Raw genomic sequence first — 18,097 nt, 5'->3', positions numbered from 1 at the left:
ACATCATTTTACAGACAAACGAAACTTTTTTAAACCTACTGTTTCAATAACTGAGTATAATACTGTATACGTTTTCATAAGTAAGTGCATATACATTTTCGTGTTTTCATTGACGAGATTGTAATAGTAACTTCAGTAACTATTACAGTACTTATTTATTATACGACACAAGACAATTGTATCTGACAGGTACGTACATTATTCTAAAAAATAAGTCTAGATAGATCCCTTAGGCGTCATAAATCACAGGCCAACAAATCAGTACTCATGACAGAAATTCGACCCAGTTTGGTTCACACAAATGTTTACAGGAATTTCAACCACCACAACCGATGATTTGCCCTAAATATTTAGGTAGACTACAGTTTAATTTTTCACTGAATAGGAGCTTGAATTTCCGATTTCCATTTCGCAGAATGTCTAGGTCTATTTATTTAGTTTGGTTCTTATAATATATAAATACAATCAACTTTATTACTGCGGTTCCATCACCACCACCACGTGCCGCCCAATTCCCCGGTACATACATTTCCATTTCTCCCTAATTTCTTTAGTCCAAATTTAGGTTACACCCTTCGGCCGCGAAAACGTTTCTGTACAAATATGATACCGATTGGCTTTATTTCATTCAACAGCGACCATAATCTCGCCAATTACAGGATAGATAAACTATTTTATTATTGATGTGCTTATAAATTAAGACTCATGTAAACAGCTTGATTACATCATTTTACAGACAAACGAAACTTTTTTAAACCTACTGTTTCAATAACTGAGTATAATACTGTATACGTTTTCATAAGTAAGTGCATATACATTTTCGTGTTTTCATTGACGAGATTGTAATAGTAACTTCAGTAACTATTACAGTACTTATTTATTATACGACACAAGACAATTGTATCTGACAGGTACGTACATTATTCTAAAAAATAAGTCTAGATAGATCTCTTAGGCGTCATAAATCACAGGCCAACAAATCAGTACTCATGACAGAAATTCGACCCAGTTTGGTTCACACAAATGTTTACAGGAATTTCAACCACCACAACCGATGATTTGCCCTAAATATTTAGGTAGACTACAGTTTAATTTTTCACTGAATAGGAGCTTGAATTTCCGATTTCCATTTCGCAGAATGTCTAGGTCTATTTATTTAGTTTGGTTCTTATAATATATAAATACAATCAACTTTATTACTGCGGTTCCATCACCACCACCACGTGCCGCCCAATTCCCCGGTACATACATTTCCATTTCTCCCTAATTTCTTTAGTCCACATAAATTAATTGTCCTTTATGGAATCCAGTATTGGTTTTGTTGTCTCTATTCTATTCTACTGTATTCGAGAACCATCTGTGAGCACCCCTAGATGGTACGCGAGCGAAGCGAGCGTGCCATCTAGTTGTTAACAATTAGGAATAAATCTGATAAATTATAGATGTCAAGAAACATAAGGATGAAACAAAAATACATAGCATTTTTATGGATTGTTTTTTTTTCTTTTAGCTTTACGCTGCCTAATAGTTTATTCTATAACATTTCTATTTATTTTTTGGGGGACTATAAATCAGAAAACCTTTGAATCAATAGTACTGAGATGGATATGATAAATGTAAGAAATGTTGGATAATGTACAGTAGCATCATTTGTTCCATTGTCAACGATCTCGCAATGTTCTTTATTATAACCAACACATGAGGCGTACTTCATTACATGCATGATGTAGTTTTGTTCATGGACGCCGTGGAATAAGTGAGCCATTGGTCCGGTGGCGTAGATTGCAACATCTTCACCGGCATGCGTTTCTAAAGCTAATGGAACTAAAGCGTCTTGTTCGTAGTCTTTGTTTTCTGTAAACAATAAAGGAAATGTGTTTAAGCCTAAGTCTATGCAACCAAGAGTACACGATAAAACTGAGATAAATCATAAAAGTGCGATTGTTTTAAATCTATCCACTGTAGCCACTATTGCTAATCAGAATAACTATTAACTATATAACAATTGACAACTATTATCTAATAAATGTTGCGTTTTTTTTGTATTTCAGGCTATTAACATTTCGATCAATGATTCAAGATCTTTGACAGACATCTTTACATTGTACATTGGATTATTAGAAATAACAGACATTTTTAAAAGTCTTCAATTATTCTACATTGTTTAATCTTGAGGCTTCCTATAGTTGGAGCAGAGATATACATTAATTTAGTTCACCTGTATCAACGCCAGTGTTATTTGGTCGCTGATTAGTTGCATTGAACGAATGAGATACTTTGTTGGCACCTGGTCCATTTGCATAAGCCAATGTGGTGTACGGCAATCCATCTGATCCGACGCCGGTATTGACTAGACCTGAATGAAGGAACGCACGAAGTGTTTAAACATAGGGCATTTACTGATAATATTGAAATAATATACACAATATTTAACTCGGATCCACTGTAGCACACCAAAATAATGTTCTCTCTTGTCATTTTTTGACCCATACAAGGTAAGTGTGTTTTTTGGGGTTTTTTTTTTGGGGGGGGGGGGGGGGGGTTGCAAGAAACATTGGCATGTGTTCAGGTAAATAAAGGGGATGTTTCGTACCTAGAATTGGATTTCCTCTGTCAGGGTAACCACCAAATGAAAACGTGTGGCTGTGATCTGCCGTCACTATAATCAATGTATCGTCTTCACTTGTCATCTCTTTCGCCTTAGCAACAGCCAAATGTAATTGATTCAGTTCGTTTAATGCATCGTACGCCTGACCATTATGATGACCATGGTCAATTCGAGCACCTAGAATATTCAAATAACACAGTCAAATATACAACCCCTGTTCATATATCTCCTTCACTTGCACTGATAAGGTGTTGCCCGAAATCTCTGCTACCTTTTCTGGCTGTTTAACTTTATCGTTTTGATTTAGCCTTTCGCTTTTTTTATGTATCTTCATTGAGATCCAGCCACTGATAACCACAGCATTGTCATTTTTTCAGTATTTTGCCTTTGGACCTATAATGCCTAATATATTTTAAACAAAACGGATGTATTTACCTTCAACCATGAGGAAATATCCTTTTTCATTCTTTTTCAATATCTCAATCGCTTTTTCTGTCATCTCTTCTAAGGATGGGTCACCGTCGTATGAAGTGTCCCTCTCTGATTCGTAATCCATATGTGTATGGTCGAATAATCCTACAAAATTCATATCCCATAGTATTAAACTTTGTGAGATAATTTCCAGAATGATCATACATTACAACGGTACTGATTCGATCAACTTGCTTTCATATTAACAAACTAGTCATCAATTTATAGAACGAGCATATAACTGATAAAAGAGTCAATCTGTGGTTACCAGACCCGGTACTTTTAGTTTGGAGAATATTTACTGTTTACAACACTTTATTCAAACTATAATGTACATCTGTTATGATCTCGTATACAGATATTGTGTTGAGATGAATAATTCCGAATGTGTGTATTTAACGAATATTATTACAATAAAAATTACAATGAGGGAAGACGAAGAAAAGAAGGTTAATTAGATGATCATGGTCATCATGATTTTTTGGTATTGTTTTCATTTTATATAAAACTCGTATAACCTTCATTTAAAAAATACCTGATTCTATTTATAAATTCAACTCTATAAATGGTCTTGGTTTTAGACACATACCAAGTAAATAATCTATCTTGTCCGTATCAATATCGTCAAATTGGCCTTTATTATAAACGTATTGTGTAGTATTTTCTGGCCGTAGTGCTACCCATTCGTCGATGAGATTCCGTTTGTCTGTCCTTTTTCCAAAATATTTCTTATTTTGAGGATCAGCTGTAGTGTTTGGCATAAATTCACGTCGGCCACCTCCTAAAACAACCTAAAGATAAAAGTATTCCCGGCCCTGTTAATGTCAGAAGATCGCGACAAGCATGCGCAATAAACGTTTTCCAAACAGTTATCCAAATATACACTTTTTTTAGTAGATGGTTTTGTGCTTGCACGCTTCAGTTGAGTAAATGTTTGCTTTCGGTAGTGATGCAATCGCTGGTATTACTTTTAATAATAAGATACACATATCTAAAATCATACAGTACGGTACACGCTTTAAACAAATATGAGTCGGGTCGTGAAAAGTTAACATTCAAGTAAACCAAGTGTGATCAATACTATTCGTGAGTTAAATATTCACCTGTACTTCTGTGGCATTTTCCACAAGTTGCAAAGCAATGTCTTTGCAGCCTAAGGCAGCTTCTTCTTCTGGTATGTCACTGTTACTTTCCCAGTCTCGTTCTGGACATCTTGCGTATGCAGCAGCCGGTGTTGCATGAGTTACCCGCGCAGTTGTAACAATCCCAGTCGACTTTCCTAAAATGTAGAAGTTTGTTACATTATCGGTTTAAAAAAATTCCATTCCTCCACATTGTACCTATACTTATGCACACTTTAACAAACCTGCTCGTTGGCTTAGATGCACAATTGAATCCACTGCTGCTGATTCTGTTGATGCACAATTCCCACGTTCCACGTGATTATCTAAGCCTACTACACCTGCCTTCGTTTTTACGCCACTCAAAAAAGCACACGCGGTTCCTGCCGAGTCAGCTACTTGTGCATCCGTGTTGTAAGTCTGTGCAGTAAGGGTTGCATTATGCCGAAAGTGGAATTTGATTGATCAGGTATATATTGGTTTGTCCATGATATGGAAAAACAAAATTTAAAACTTCTAATTGGTTAATATTCTTGTAACCTAAACATACTTTGTAAAATGAATCTCACAGAGTGCGTATTTAGAATGGACCATTGGAAATAGATATTTTTTTGACCATTTCTATTCAATTCAATTCAATTTCTTTATTGCTGCAAATGCCACCAAGGGCTAATATCCGCTTAAACATACTACATAATTTCTTGGATTTAGTAATGGCAGTGGGTAATGCTGTATATCCCTTTAATGTATTAAGCACATGCTTATGTTCATAGAGCAACATTCTCTAACTTACCTTACTTAATGCCACATGAGGAAACGTCTCCCATGATAGTTGGAATTCTTCACCCGTTTTTCCTGCAAGTTGCCCTACATAAATTCTTCCTGCTGACACTGTTGCTACGCCCATTCCATCTCCAATGAATGCTATAACATTTTTTGCTATATTTTTGTTGAGGTCTTGTGAACGCAATGCCCTCTCCAGCTCATCTGCCGCCAAGTCATTCCAATACTTTGCGTATTCATCAGCTGAAATTAGAACTTTTTTGTTGATGAAATGTTTGTATCAATTTCAGTCCTTAATCAAGACATGATCTGCTGTCTCAGAATAGCTGTTTTTCCGTTCGTCCCCCCTCCCCCCGTGGTTGTCTTGTATTGTCCCTGTTCACACCCTGTATTTTTTTTTAATTGCTCTCTGTCGTTTGTTTAGACTCGCCCAAGGTTTTATCTTATCGGGCATCTGCCTACTTTTTTTAATGTACCCTTAATTTACTTAGAATACTGTAGCCTATAATATATTTTGAGTCTGTGCGCACATGTTTGTTGGTTTTGCTATACAATTTATGGACATGCAGTCATAGGAATAACGATTTGTGTTACCGGCAATCACAATTGAGACCACTGTGCAAATTTAGATAGATAACCCGCCAAGCGAATGTTTACATTGATTACTTTGTCAGGTACTTTTTAATATAGTAGATAATAACTACAAAATTAGTGTGATACTGTTGAAATTCTTCTTTTATCATAACATATATTCTTAGTGTTTGTTTCTAAATAATAACAACAGTGTATTTGTGTACCTTTATCTTAATAGGTAATGTAACTTAGCCTAAATGGAAATTCTCTGCCCGCTAATATTTTTAAACACTGCATGTGGAAACTTCCCAAAGCTTTTACAGATAAAGGCCTGTGAGTCTAATGTTCAAGTGACTATTACTGTATTAATGATATATCCTCTTTCACTTAATATCGTGTTATGGTACTGTGATACAGTATCTCCATTTATTTTGCACACAGTGCGATGTATAAATTCTAGTGAATCTATTTGTTACTTGTCATTACATCATGCAGGTATTAATTGCATATTTCAAATCAATTATTAATCTAAACAGTTTCCCAAAATTCAAAAATTAATTTGTGAATGATCTAGGTTATTTAGATCTTGTAGACTCAATAATAAAACTAATTACATATTCCTTATATTAGGCCTACGATTCACCTAAAGTGATCAGCAAAACCTTTTAAGTAAAGTAACTGAGATTTTGGTCCTGCCTTATTCCTACATCTTTCTTTATCTTCTAATGTCCTAGATATCCTGTATCGTCATTGTTCACATTCACAAGTATATATTCCGTGGTTATCCATATTGCACTACTGTATTGCAGTTTAAACTAAACCTCCATGGCCATGTTCAACATAAAAAGTTCAAAATAAGAAATCACTCGATTACTCACTTTGAACGTATACGATACAATGAGACAATAAAACAAGGGAATAAAAGGACCGAAACATATTCATGTTAACAGTATCCTACTACCAGAATTCAAGGAATCTCCTTTCAAAAATGAACATTCAAGTTGACATAGGACTAATAATAGTAAGCTTATGACAGAGGGCGTCTTCTGTTCGCACTTTTGGTATCGTTGCACTTTGTAATAATCAGGGTGCCACACGTTGTGCTGAGAGGGTTGATGAAATTTTCATTTTCATCATAGGAGTTTTCTGTCAGATTGAGAGGGGCGCTGTCCTAAATAATGGACAGATTTAACCAATCCAGATTGTCTATCTATTGTCGCACTTTGTTCTGTCGCACTTAGTTAGGCTCTCGCGCTTTGCAATATAGTGTTCGCAGTTTGTAATAACTTATTTAAGTTGGTTATTGTGCTGATGTAATTTAAAACTTAAAAATATATTTTACAATTAAATCTTAAATTAAATCACACTTTATTATTCGTTCCATTAACAAAATGTACAATTGTTCTTAACATCACAAAATATAAAAATAGTATTAGTATAAACAACAAGCATTACAATTTACATCAATTTAAAGGGTAGAAAACTCAGATATATCTGAGATCTGAGTTTTCTAGATCTGAGTTTTCTAGACACCCCAATTTAAATTTATGATTTAAAAGCATGAGTTAAAAATATGTATATAATTTGATACAAGAGACATTCAGTTAATTTGACCGAATTATTGATATGAATTGTTTATTTTCCTTTATGATTTTAATTAATTTATGCAAGATCTCTCCTTTTTTCACAAATAGACCCTATACCTTATTGATATGCCCATATATCTGATGCTATCTTACTGTAATTTCTGATTAAATATTTCTTGTGCATTTTCATTCAATGAGTAGGACCATTTCAATTGAACAGTTTCAGATCAAACGGTCAAAATTATATGCTTAACCTCTCAACAATTTTAGCCGTATTTTTAGTCACGTGCAAACGCGACTCTTCAGCTTACCATGTCGGTCGGTTGGTCGGTAAACACTAACTCAAATTTGAGCACGCGACTGCAACCATGCATATGGCCTTGCTAAGTTAAGCATCAACAATGCCTATCAAGAAAATATATTTCATGAACACAACTAATTATCTTATTTAAACTATCAGAGAGTTTGGTAATATTTATTTTTTCCTATATTCACATATAATTTCCTTAATTAAAAAATATATATCTTAAAATGTTATACCATAACATTAATTTACAGATTCAGCTTTGTACACATGATTATCAACATTAAAATAGTACAATTATTAAAAAAGTTTCAGACCACCCTTCATTTACTTTGTTTTCAGTTTCAATTAGAAGAAATCAGTCGGAATGTAACTTGCTGTATGTAGTTAGTTCAGATAAAGTTAAATATAGTAGGAACCAATCTATAGAGGTATCAAAACACATATTAAATAAAAAAGGATCTAATATACCCCAGTAGGCCTACATCCACGTTCTTTTATATACCTCTCAAATAAACTATTAAGCTACATTAGAGAAAACACCTGAATACTGAGATAGACATGATAAATGTAAGGAATGTTGGATAATGTACAGAGGCATCATTTGTTCCATTGTCAACGATCTCACAATGTTCTTTATTATAACCAACACATGAGGCGTACTTCATTACATGCATGATGTAGTTTTGTTCATGGACGCCGTGGAATAAGTGATCCATTGGTCCGCTAGCATAGATTGCAACATCTTCACCGCCATGCGTTTCTAATTCTCTTGGAACTAAAGCGTCTTGCTTATATTCTTTGTCCTCTGTAAAGAACATTAAAGAAATTTAGCTACGGTAAAAAATCAATCATAAAAGTAAAAAAAATCCCAAGTAGCTATCCAATTATTAACAACCTTGAGGAATTTTGTATTTTTTTTATAGTTAAACTGAACGTAAATGAATTTACCTGTATCAACTTTAGTGTTATCTGGTCGGCGACCGTTTTCCTTGAACGATTTTAATACTTGCTCGCCACCTGGTCCATTTGCATACGCTAATGTGGTGTATGGTAAACCATCTGATCCGACAGAACCGTCAGCAAGACCTAAAGAAGATGAACGCATAAATATATAAACATAGAAATATAAACAGAATTCTAAGCAATTCAACTCTCATAAACACTATGGGGATGAAATTGTCAAAACTGTCTATAACTTCGCCTGTCATTGGTTAAAACGCTTGCGTTGCGTTTACGTCCTTGCGTTACGTTCTAGTGGGAACCAAGCTTAACAGAGCTTTACCTAGAATTGGGTTCCCTCTACTGGAGTCGCCACCAAATGATAATGTGTGGCTGTGATCTGCCGTCACTATAATCAATGTGTCGTCTTCACTTGTCATCTCTTTCGCCTTAGCAACAGCCAAATGTAATTGATTCAGTTCATTCAATGCATCGTACGCATGTCCTCTGTGATGACCATGGTCGATTCGACCACCTGGAATATTCAAACGATATTACGTAATAAGATGAATACATCAGTATTGTAAAGATATAAGTTATTAAAGTAACCATTTATCGATGTGTTCTTTGACTAGTTGAATAGTTTGTTTTTAATCTAGCAGTATTCAAAATCTAATTTCTATTCTAACATAGATCAATCAATTATGTTTTATCTCTATACAAATATCTAAATCGACAGAATGTATATAATTTACTTGTGAAAGCGTGTGGCGCAGTATGTTGATCGTGAGATCGAGGTTCGAATCCACCTCTCGCCGCATTGCTTGTATCCTTAGGCAAGATACTTACTTACGTTTGCCTCTCTCCACCCAGGTGTATAAATGGGAACTTGATTAGATCAAGAAACAACTTTGCGCTGATACTAGCTGCATTATGGGAGTATGTTTCCATACGTGTTTGACCAAAAAAATGACTGGGGTAATAATGTTTAGCGCATTGACAGCTTGCTTATATAATGATTATATAAGAATGAACTATTATTATTACTTTCAACAATGAGGAAATATCCATTTTCATTCTTTTGTAATATCTGAATCGCTTTTTCTGTCATCTCTTCTAACGACGGGTCACCGTCGTCTGAAGTGTCTCTTTCTGATTCAAAATTCATATGTGTACGGTCGAACAATCCTATCAAAAGCAAATTAATAAGTAGATTAGTCAATTCTATACGTATAAGACAAGGCATCCATTATAGAATAAGATTATAGCAGTGTATTAACCAGGTTACTTTAATGTTCTAATTTATTTATTAATATAGAAAACAAGAGAGGATTTCTCGGCGTACGTCGTATACCTCCCCATTTTCATAATTACAGAATAAACCTCGTTTGTTTCGTATATTATATAAGTATATTATTATACTAACTTTTTAATCATGGACTAAGCCTTGTCTACAATACCACACGTTATGTGACAAAAAATGTGATTTGCCCATGTAGATATGATGATGTCAAATCACTACCATATTTGAGCATATCACATCACGTTTTTTGTCAAACTAGTTTGATAGATAGTGTAGACGGAGCTTTATAAATGTTAATGCTAGCCTATCATGCAGTGTTTTGAAGAAACAACTGAAATTAGTCGTTATATTATTGCAGTACAGGTATACAGTAGTAACTGCTTTAGCAATGTTGACATTGCCTAAATAAGAAATCTACATTTCAAACGTTATTTTAATAGTAATGTTACAGACATATAAGTTACTAATGTTGACAAAATCATCAATTCTTATTTTTTAGTTTTATTTAGTGTCTTACCAAGCAAATAATCTATCTTGTCCGTATCAATATCGTCAAATTGGCCTTTATTATAAACATAACGAGTAGTTTCTTCTGGTCGTAGTGCTACCCATTCATCGATGAGATTTCTATTGTCTGTTCTATATCCAAAACGCCCACTGCTTTGAGCATCAGGTGTTGATGTTGGCGTTAATTCACGTCGGCCACCTCCCAAAACAACCTAATGGTACAATAAAATACCGTAAGTTTTTGATTTTGTTTTTTCCAGGAATCGAGATTAAGTATGCGCAATACATTTTTGTTTAAAACAGTCTACTCTTAATCATTACCCGAGATTATGAGCATTTTGGATTATTACATTTTTGTGGCTGCATACATATTAGAGGGAGGTATACATTGTTGCGGGATGGTTAATCGCAATTGATCAGCTCGTTATTTTAATAGGATTTAACAACCCCTAGTGTGGTTCCCACTGGCGACGCAACGTAACGCAACGCAGCGACGTATTGACGCAAAATGCTGTATTGTGAAATCACACGTGGGAACCGACGACCCAACAGTGCTGTAAACAGACGAGCCAAACACAATTATCGGAAGGAAATTTCCTTACGTTGCGTAGGTTGCGTTACGGTGCGTCACTAGTAGGAACCAAGCTTACCCACATACACGCTTTGGCTCGTTCTATCGTGCAAAGTTGACTACGTTTGATCATATTCAAAATAATAATTTGTGATTGAATATTGGTTAAATATTCACCTGAATTCCTGTAGCATTTTCCACAAGTTGCAAAGCAATATCTTTGCAGCCTAAGGCAGCCTCTGCATCTGGTATGTCACTGTTATTTTCCCATCCACGGTCTGGAGATTTTGCGTATGCAGCAGCCGGTGTGGCATGAGTCACCCGCGCAGTTGTGACAATCCCAGTCGACTTTCCTAAAACAAACAGGCATTGATTACTGGGTGATTATAAGTCCACCAAATCAGAGTTTACTTACACTAGGCCTACTATACTGCTACGTTCCTGATTTATGGAACCACAGACCACCACATTCATTTAATTTTTATTTTGGATAGTACATCCGTATACAAAACATACACAAACAATTTAATAATAACACCTTCCACAAAAACAACCTATACTATATTAATTTGCACAAACTTTGTGGATTGTGGAAGAACTTAATTGACATTGTATTTGAAATCAATATGAAATGCAAATTTAACAAACCTGCTCTTTGACTTAGATGCAGAATTGAATCCACTGCTGCTGATTCGGTTGATGCACAACTTCCAAATTCCACGTGATCATCCAGGCCTATCACACCTGACTTCGTTTTTACGCCGGTTAAAAACGCACTCGCGGTTCCTGCTGAGTCCGGAACTTGCGCATCCGTGTTGTAAGTCTGTGCAGTAAAATAATTAATTTTAATTAAGGATGAATAAAATTGAAAAACGCAATTTGAGAATGTAGATCTAATGGTAAGTTATAGTAGTACTGTAGTTTTGTTTTAATATTACTAAAAATATAAATATTTTTGCACATATGGCGTTTCATACGTGTATTACTTTAGTTTGTATTTTCAGACAAAAATCGCGGTTGAAATAAAATCAAATAAATAAAAAAAAAACAATACAGACTTGGGGCAATTAAGTCTATACTATTACAGAATGAAGAAGAAATTTAGTGCGCATGGCATGGAACACACCACTGTAATTTTTTCACCAATGACCAACACTTTTAAACAACTAGGCGTATACACACACTTTTAAACAACAGGATTTTATATTTATTATGTTATTTAAATGTTTTTACGATGTTATTTGGTGCCGTATCTGTGTGTCTGTCACAGCATAGAGGCCTACAGCCAGTCCAATTATTTTCTTCAACAACACCTCTTGCAGAATAGGTAACGTATGCGTATATTTAATTTCAACGTGTCTAAGGTGTGTATGATGTGTACAAACACAGTCATATACCAATATAACTTACCTTACTTAATGCCACATGAGGAAACGTCTCCCATGATAGTTGGAATTCTTCACCCGTTTTGCCTGCAAGTTGCCCTACAAACATTCTACCTGCCGACACAGTCGGTACGCTCATTCCATCTCCAATGAATATTATAGTATTTTCTGCTATTTCTTTATTAAGATTTTGCGCACGTAACGCCTTCTCTAGCTCATCTGCCGCAAAATCATTCCAATACTTTGCGTATTCATTAGCTGAAAATAATAATATAAAAAAGAAATTGTAAATTTCGATTAGGCCAAAACATTATTATTAGAATTTTAAAGATGTATTGTCCCTCAAAAACATGAAGAATGAAGATTAATAAAATCATACTTTGAATAGGCCATTTTGTAGTTTTAATAAACTTAGGCCTAATCACTTCCATAGAAAAAAACCCTGAAAAAAAAACTATTTTCACTCATAAAATGACAAAATAAATAACTTAAATATTATGTACTCACTTTGAACGTACACGAAACAAAGAGAAAATAAAACAACTGAATAAAAATACCGAAACATATTTATTTCAACACTGGCACTGCGTTCTATCATAAATCATATATCATAGAATCATATCATAGAACAATAATGAACAGTTTACAAGAAATAACACAATTATATAACAGTTGATGGTGAAAGGGGGCGTGTTTTCGCTTTGTCTAATATGTTTATTTCAGGAAGTTCGTAATAACAAAACTCATATTACACAAGGTTAGTAATTTCTGTCATGAAATAACATAATTTGAATATTCTTCATTTATTTCCACCTTAGTACGTGCTAACTAAGTCCTGGAATGCGGTAGACCATACTGTTCCTTCCATTAACATTTATTTACACAAATTGTGCACATGTAGTCAGGTCAATAAACATCTTACAATAATGATTGAAAATGTTCTTCTGGTTTGTAGTTTACATACTAATTCTTGGTTTTTGGAACATTTCTAATAACTAATAATCTAAAAATAATATTTGACTTTTAATAACCCAAAAAAAAAAGTAAAAATAACCTCTTTTGAGACATTTCTATTCAAGGGACACTTCAATTAATTAAAGACACACTTTCCAGTGAAATGTTTTAACAGTGTAACCCTAATTAGGCCTACGTAGTCGTAACATAATCAAGGGTTCGAGGATCTAATTGCTCTATGGTTCTGGTGGTAGTGGTCTTCACGGATAAGGACTATAAACTGTAGGTCCAGTGTACACATCTAGCTCATGTGCACTTGAAAAAACCCATACATCTTTCGAGATACACTCCGGTGTACAAGTATTACATAAAGCCACTGTCATACAAAGCAACTTATAACTGCGCCCTCTGGGAGAACAGTCTTTGACTGAAGAGGCTACCCAGTATAAAAAACAAATAAATGGGCCAACACGTACCTGTTCTTGGAATAGTTAATCTATTTAAAGTAAGGATTATGACTATGCGTTATTTTCACCCTACGTACGTGCTAATTAAACGTTATGTAATGCATTGCGGCGAACCATAATTTATTCCATTAAAATTAAATTATGTAAAATGTGGACAGTAGGTCAATAAACTATCTTAAAATGTCTAATACAAATAAATGTACAAAACTATTCCCCCCACCTCCCCGATTTATTTTATATTTAGGACTGGACCACAATGTAAAACTTGTTTTTCTTTCACCTGATTGTGTAATCCTTGATAAATATTTGTTAAATAAATAAATTTACACGAAGCCTTGGACACCAGCTTAATTTTGAGTATAGGCCTATTAGACATTTTAGAATAATTAATATTTTACTATCCAACAACACGAAATTTAATTAATGAATACTTTTCTCAATTTCTAATTTTATTTACGTGTTTAAATTAAGCCTAATGTATATGTTTTTATTACAGTATTTCATTTCTTGTCAAATCTTCTAAATACTACATTTTATTTGTTAGGCTATATCCCAACTGGGATCCAGTCAAGTCGCATCATTGCAAAGTCGCCCCAAAACAAAGTCGCCCCGGCACAGTCGCCCTATCGCAAAATCTTACATACCCTACTTTGTATGGGGCGACTTTGCGATGGGGCGACTTGACTTGACTCCTTTCAACTTCGCTATACATGTATTAGGCCTACAGGATCTTCACTACAACTAGGCATTTATAGGTGATAAAAATTGGATTGAGATTACATTTTGCGGCATTATAAACTGTGTATATGTTTCCATTTTTCAGGTTGCTGCTCAGCCAGTCAGTAGTTCCATTTTCAGCAATATTTCGGTGTGTTTTGAAATACACATTTGTATTGGTAAAACACATCGATCACATGCATAACTGGAATGAATATCGAATCCTGAAAACAATATTTGAACTGTAATATTAAACGGACAGGCCCACTCTCGTTCCAGGCCATACAAATCAACAATCAACTTTAATTCATCTGAATTATGTACAGTCACCGAAGAAGATAGATTATAAACCACTCTACCTTTTATTTATTTATCTAATTAAATATTGTACTGTAACTTCAATGTAGATCTAATGTTTTTCTATTTTTTAAATGGTGGCCACTGATTAAAGGCCAGGTGCGGGCAAAACATTTCTATTGATCATACATTCCAATAATTATCGATCTATAGTTTCCCCTATGTTTCATAATTTTTGGGATTTTATTTGTGTTACAGGAGCTTGTTGAAAATTAGCACTTTCATATCAGTGGGGGGATAGTTCAAATTACACAGTAAAATCTCTATTCTTTTGTACACAAATTTTGAAAATAGAGAGGCATTTTAAAAAGCTATGAAAAATAAATTTTACATTTCTGGTATTTTTATTCAACTTCAGAATGTTATATTCATGCAATAGCAAAAATTATCCACCGTATATCCACCATCTTTTTTCACCTTCTAGGGAGTCACCAGACATGTTATTACATTAACTACCTATAACTACTGAAAAAAAGTCTTCCTGGTTTTTTTGGCAGATTTTTGCCAAATTTTGTATTTGACAATATTAAGGGAAATTCATGGTTTTTCGTCTTGATTTCTGTTACAAATATTTGATTTATGTACAATTAACCAGATATTATATTTAAAATTCATGCCTGTACCTGAGCTTTAAAATCTAGTTTTAGACTTATTTTGACCACCATCCACATTTATACCAAATTAATTATTTATAAAGAAATTTATTATGTATAATTTTTGGAAATCAAATAAAAAACAACAAACAACAACCAGTTACTATCCTCCTACTAGTACTGTTTTGCTTTGACTGCAGTAGGCCTCTTTGTAACATATTCAATTAAACGAGCGTCACACCAAATACTGTATAATAATAATATCCTGGATTTATATAGCGCTGAACATTATTACCCCTGAACATTATTACCAGTCATTTTTTTGGATCAAACACGTATGGAAAAATACTTCCTTAACCGGGTACCCATTTATACACCTGGGGGGGGGGGGGGGGAGAGGCAAACGTAAGTAAAGTATCTTGCCTAAGAATACAAGCAATGCAGCAAGATTTCGAACCTCGACCTCACGATCAGTAGTAAGAGCAATGATATCGTGACGATACAGCGTTTTTTATTTAGTTCTTTGTTCATGATCATGTCATTTGATTGGATTTAAAAATATAGTATATCAAAGACAGCATAAATTGTTAAATAGTTAGGCTATAGCTTCGATTACTTTGGTTTTCCGCAAGGAAACTATTATACATGTTTATCTATCGTCGGCTTATATTTATCGTCCGATGATTGAAGTGAATTATAAATGAAATCATTGAATGTTAATAAAATTACAATTACAGAAATGAATATCTCAGAGCTATGTAAGAGTTTCCGTTCATGATTTTTAAAGGTACACACTGGCCATTTGTGTGTATTTTTATGTAGTTTGGTTTATTATACTTTATACTTTAGAAATGTATGAAACTACCAGAGAAGAGTTCCACCGTTCCCTGATACTACCGTATAACATGAATTTTCTCTAGATATCCATAGTGTGACTACTTATACCATGCATGCACTATTTCCATGGTTTTGAAGAAAGTGCATATATTTTACATAATTTGTATATAATTATATATCGGGAATTCCATTTGAGCATTTGACCTTAATGTAGTTGGACAAGTAGGCCTACTCTTTCGACATGACATAAATCATGTGGTTCCTACTAGATAGAGACGTACGGTAACACAATAGAGTTGACCAATGGCAAGCGAAAGCGACATAATCATCGCTTGTGGTTGGTTTCTTACACCATATGAAATTTGTCACACAAATTCAATTTATGGTTTTACTTAAAACCTATTTTTCCTCAAATAAACCCTCGCTGAGAAATGTCTGATTCTATTGGTTATTGGTCATTCTGGCTATAATAACTGATAGTTCATTCACTTTATCAAAGCAGACAATGACAGAGATGACTAGAACAGTTCACTGAGTACACAACGAACAAAATTACATTTTCTGAGAATGTGTAGGCTATATAGCTGTTATTTATTGCAGCATTACTTTATTACAAGAGGTTAGTTTTAACTTAAAGAGGCGCTTTTCAGAAATTAACAAATAAAATACATTCAAAATACTATATTACTATATATAACATTTTCATAAAAGTAAAATTATTGACTTAATACTGTATAATAAAAAATAGGAAATAACATTTACAGATGACAACATTCATTAACCTTTACCTTACTTAAATATTGTTGCCTGGACCCACATTTAAAAGCTTAAGCTTCCAGTCTGGTACCCCTTTTCTCATTTTATTGTATTTTATTTTTATTTGAGAAATGAATTATTATTGATTCATTAATTGATTAAAATGTTTGATTGTTTATTGAGATAATTTTAACTTGGTTTTGGAATACAATATGCAATTAAAAGACGATAATTTGCAAAGAAAGTGGCTCTTAAGAAAGTCTTTTAAATACTTGAATTCCATTTTAAGTTACAACAAAAATATCGCTACTGTAGGAAAAAAAATACCATGTTCATATTGTTAATGAAATGGAGTTTAGTTATAGAATATCTGTAGTAGGCCTAATGTCATGCATATATAAAGAAAACTGTTGAGTATATTAATATGTAAAAATTTACTTTTTTTTTATAGATGGATTGTGATCCCTGAGTACAGTGTGTTTGTTATTGTTTACGGAGATAGGAAAATTATAATCAAAATAGAAAATAGAAAAATAGTGACTCTGTAATTAAATTGTATTTTTAAAATACTAATTTTAGGTAAATGGCCAAAATATAACCAAAAGCATTTTGAAAATACGGATGAGGTAACTGCCTTGAAAGCTAGACAGCCAATACGAAAAGTTTGCTAGAAACTTACATTTAATAAGTTCAGAGTAGGGTAGATGACGAGGGTAGCAGTAATATATAATTCGGGTGGAATACCAGCAACCGTATTTTTTAAAGCTGGGCATCAAACAGTATTATGTAGGCCTACCAAAATAATTATGTTGGCCTACCAATTTTTTCACGTTTTATTAACTGATCATTGACTATTAGAGAGTTTGGTAATTTTCCTTTTACTAAATTATAATTTCCTTACACAATAACAAACCATCCTGCCAAAAAACAGGAAATATAAAAACAATTCGTCGAATGTGTGATAATTATTGACTACAGATTCAGCTCTACACATGATTGTTAGCATTATAATTTTAAACACCAAGCACCAATAACCCTTCATTTACCTCCGCCAAGGAGGAATAATCCTGTTAGCAGCATTACTCAAAAAGTAATTACAAGATCTTTACCAAAATGAAAATATAGATAGATATGTGGTCAAGGACCATTCCATTAAATTTTGGGACCACGGTCTCAATTCTGGACCACTTTTTAGTATAATTCTTTCTATATATAATACTAAGTCAGGTGCTAATAAACACTAAATGATAGTACTAAGACAG

General features: G+C 33.8%; 2 protein-coding genes across 2 annotated transcripts; both read right to left on the bottom strand.

Annotated features, from left to right (window-relative positions):
* Nucleotides 1-1,172: 1,172 nt before the first annotated feature.
* LOC140043529 (alkaline phosphatase, tissue-nonspecific isozyme-like) lies at nt 1,173-12,666 on the bottom strand. The gene is made up of 9 exons (XM_072088053.1): nt 12,662-12,666; nt 4,994-5,226; nt 4,446-4,620; nt 4,183-4,358; nt 3,669-3,870; nt 3,044-3,184; nt 2,594-2,785; nt 2,219-2,356; nt 1,173-1,854 (listed from the first exon to the last, which is right to left on the bottom strand). Exons 2-9 carry the CDS (start codon nt 5,105-5,107, stop codon nt 1,565-1,567), a joined length of 1,428 nt encoding a protein of 475 aa, XP_071944154.1. The 5' UTR covers nt 5,108-5,226; nt 12,662-12,666; the 3' UTR covers nt 1,173-1,564.
* LOC140043992 (alkaline phosphatase-like) lies at nt 7,090-13,140 on the bottom strand. The gene is made up of 9 exons (XM_072088475.1): nt 13,119-13,140; nt 12,180-12,412; nt 11,418-11,592; nt 10,947-11,122; nt 10,209-10,410; nt 9,436-9,576; nt 8,732-8,923; nt 8,398-8,535; nt 7,090-8,254 (listed from the first exon to the last, which is right to left on the bottom strand). Exons 1-9 carry the CDS (start codon nt 13,138-13,140, stop codon nt 7,977-7,979), a joined length of 1,557 nt encoding a protein of 518 aa, XP_071944576.1. The 3' UTR covers nt 7,090-7,976.
* Nucleotides 13,141-18,097: the final 4,957 nt, after the last annotated feature.

Source organism: Antedon mediterranea, chromosome 3 (assembly GCF_964355755.1).
Source record: "Antedon mediterranea chromosome 3, ecAntMedi1.1, whole genome shotgun sequence".
Classification (NCBI taxonomy): domain Eukaryota; kingdom Metazoa; phylum Echinodermata; class Crinoidea; order Comatulida; family Antedonidae; genus Antedon; species Antedon mediterranea.
The sequence above is the reverse complement of the archived record's forward strand: the minus strand, read 5'-3'. Positions and strand labels throughout refer to the sequence as shown.

Bases quoted from the DNA above. Each gene is read 5' to 3' on its own strand.
- LOC140043529 (XM_072088053.1), bottom strand. From the start codon at position 5,107: ATGGGCGTAGCAACAGTGTCAGCAGGAAGAATTTATGTAGGGCAACTT. The intron at 4,621-4,993 runs GTAAGTTAGAGA...CTTACTGCACAG, and splicing joins CTCATGTGGCATTAAGTAAG to ACTTACAACACGGATGCACA. The intron at 2,786-3,043 runs GTAAATACATCC...TGAATATTCTAG, and splicing joins ATATTTCCTCATGGTTGAAG to GTGCTCGAATTGACCATGGT.
- LOC140043992 (XM_072088475.1), bottom strand. From the start codon at position 13,140: ATGTTCCAAAAACCAAGAATTA. The intron at 11,593-12,179 runs GTAAGTTATATT...TTTACTGCACAG, and splicing joins CTCATGTGGCATTAAGTAAG to ACTTACAACACGGATGCGCA. The intron at 9,577-10,208 runs GTAAGACACTAA...TGCTTTTGATAG, and splicing joins CAAGATAGATTATTTGCTTG to GATTGTTCGACCGTACACAT.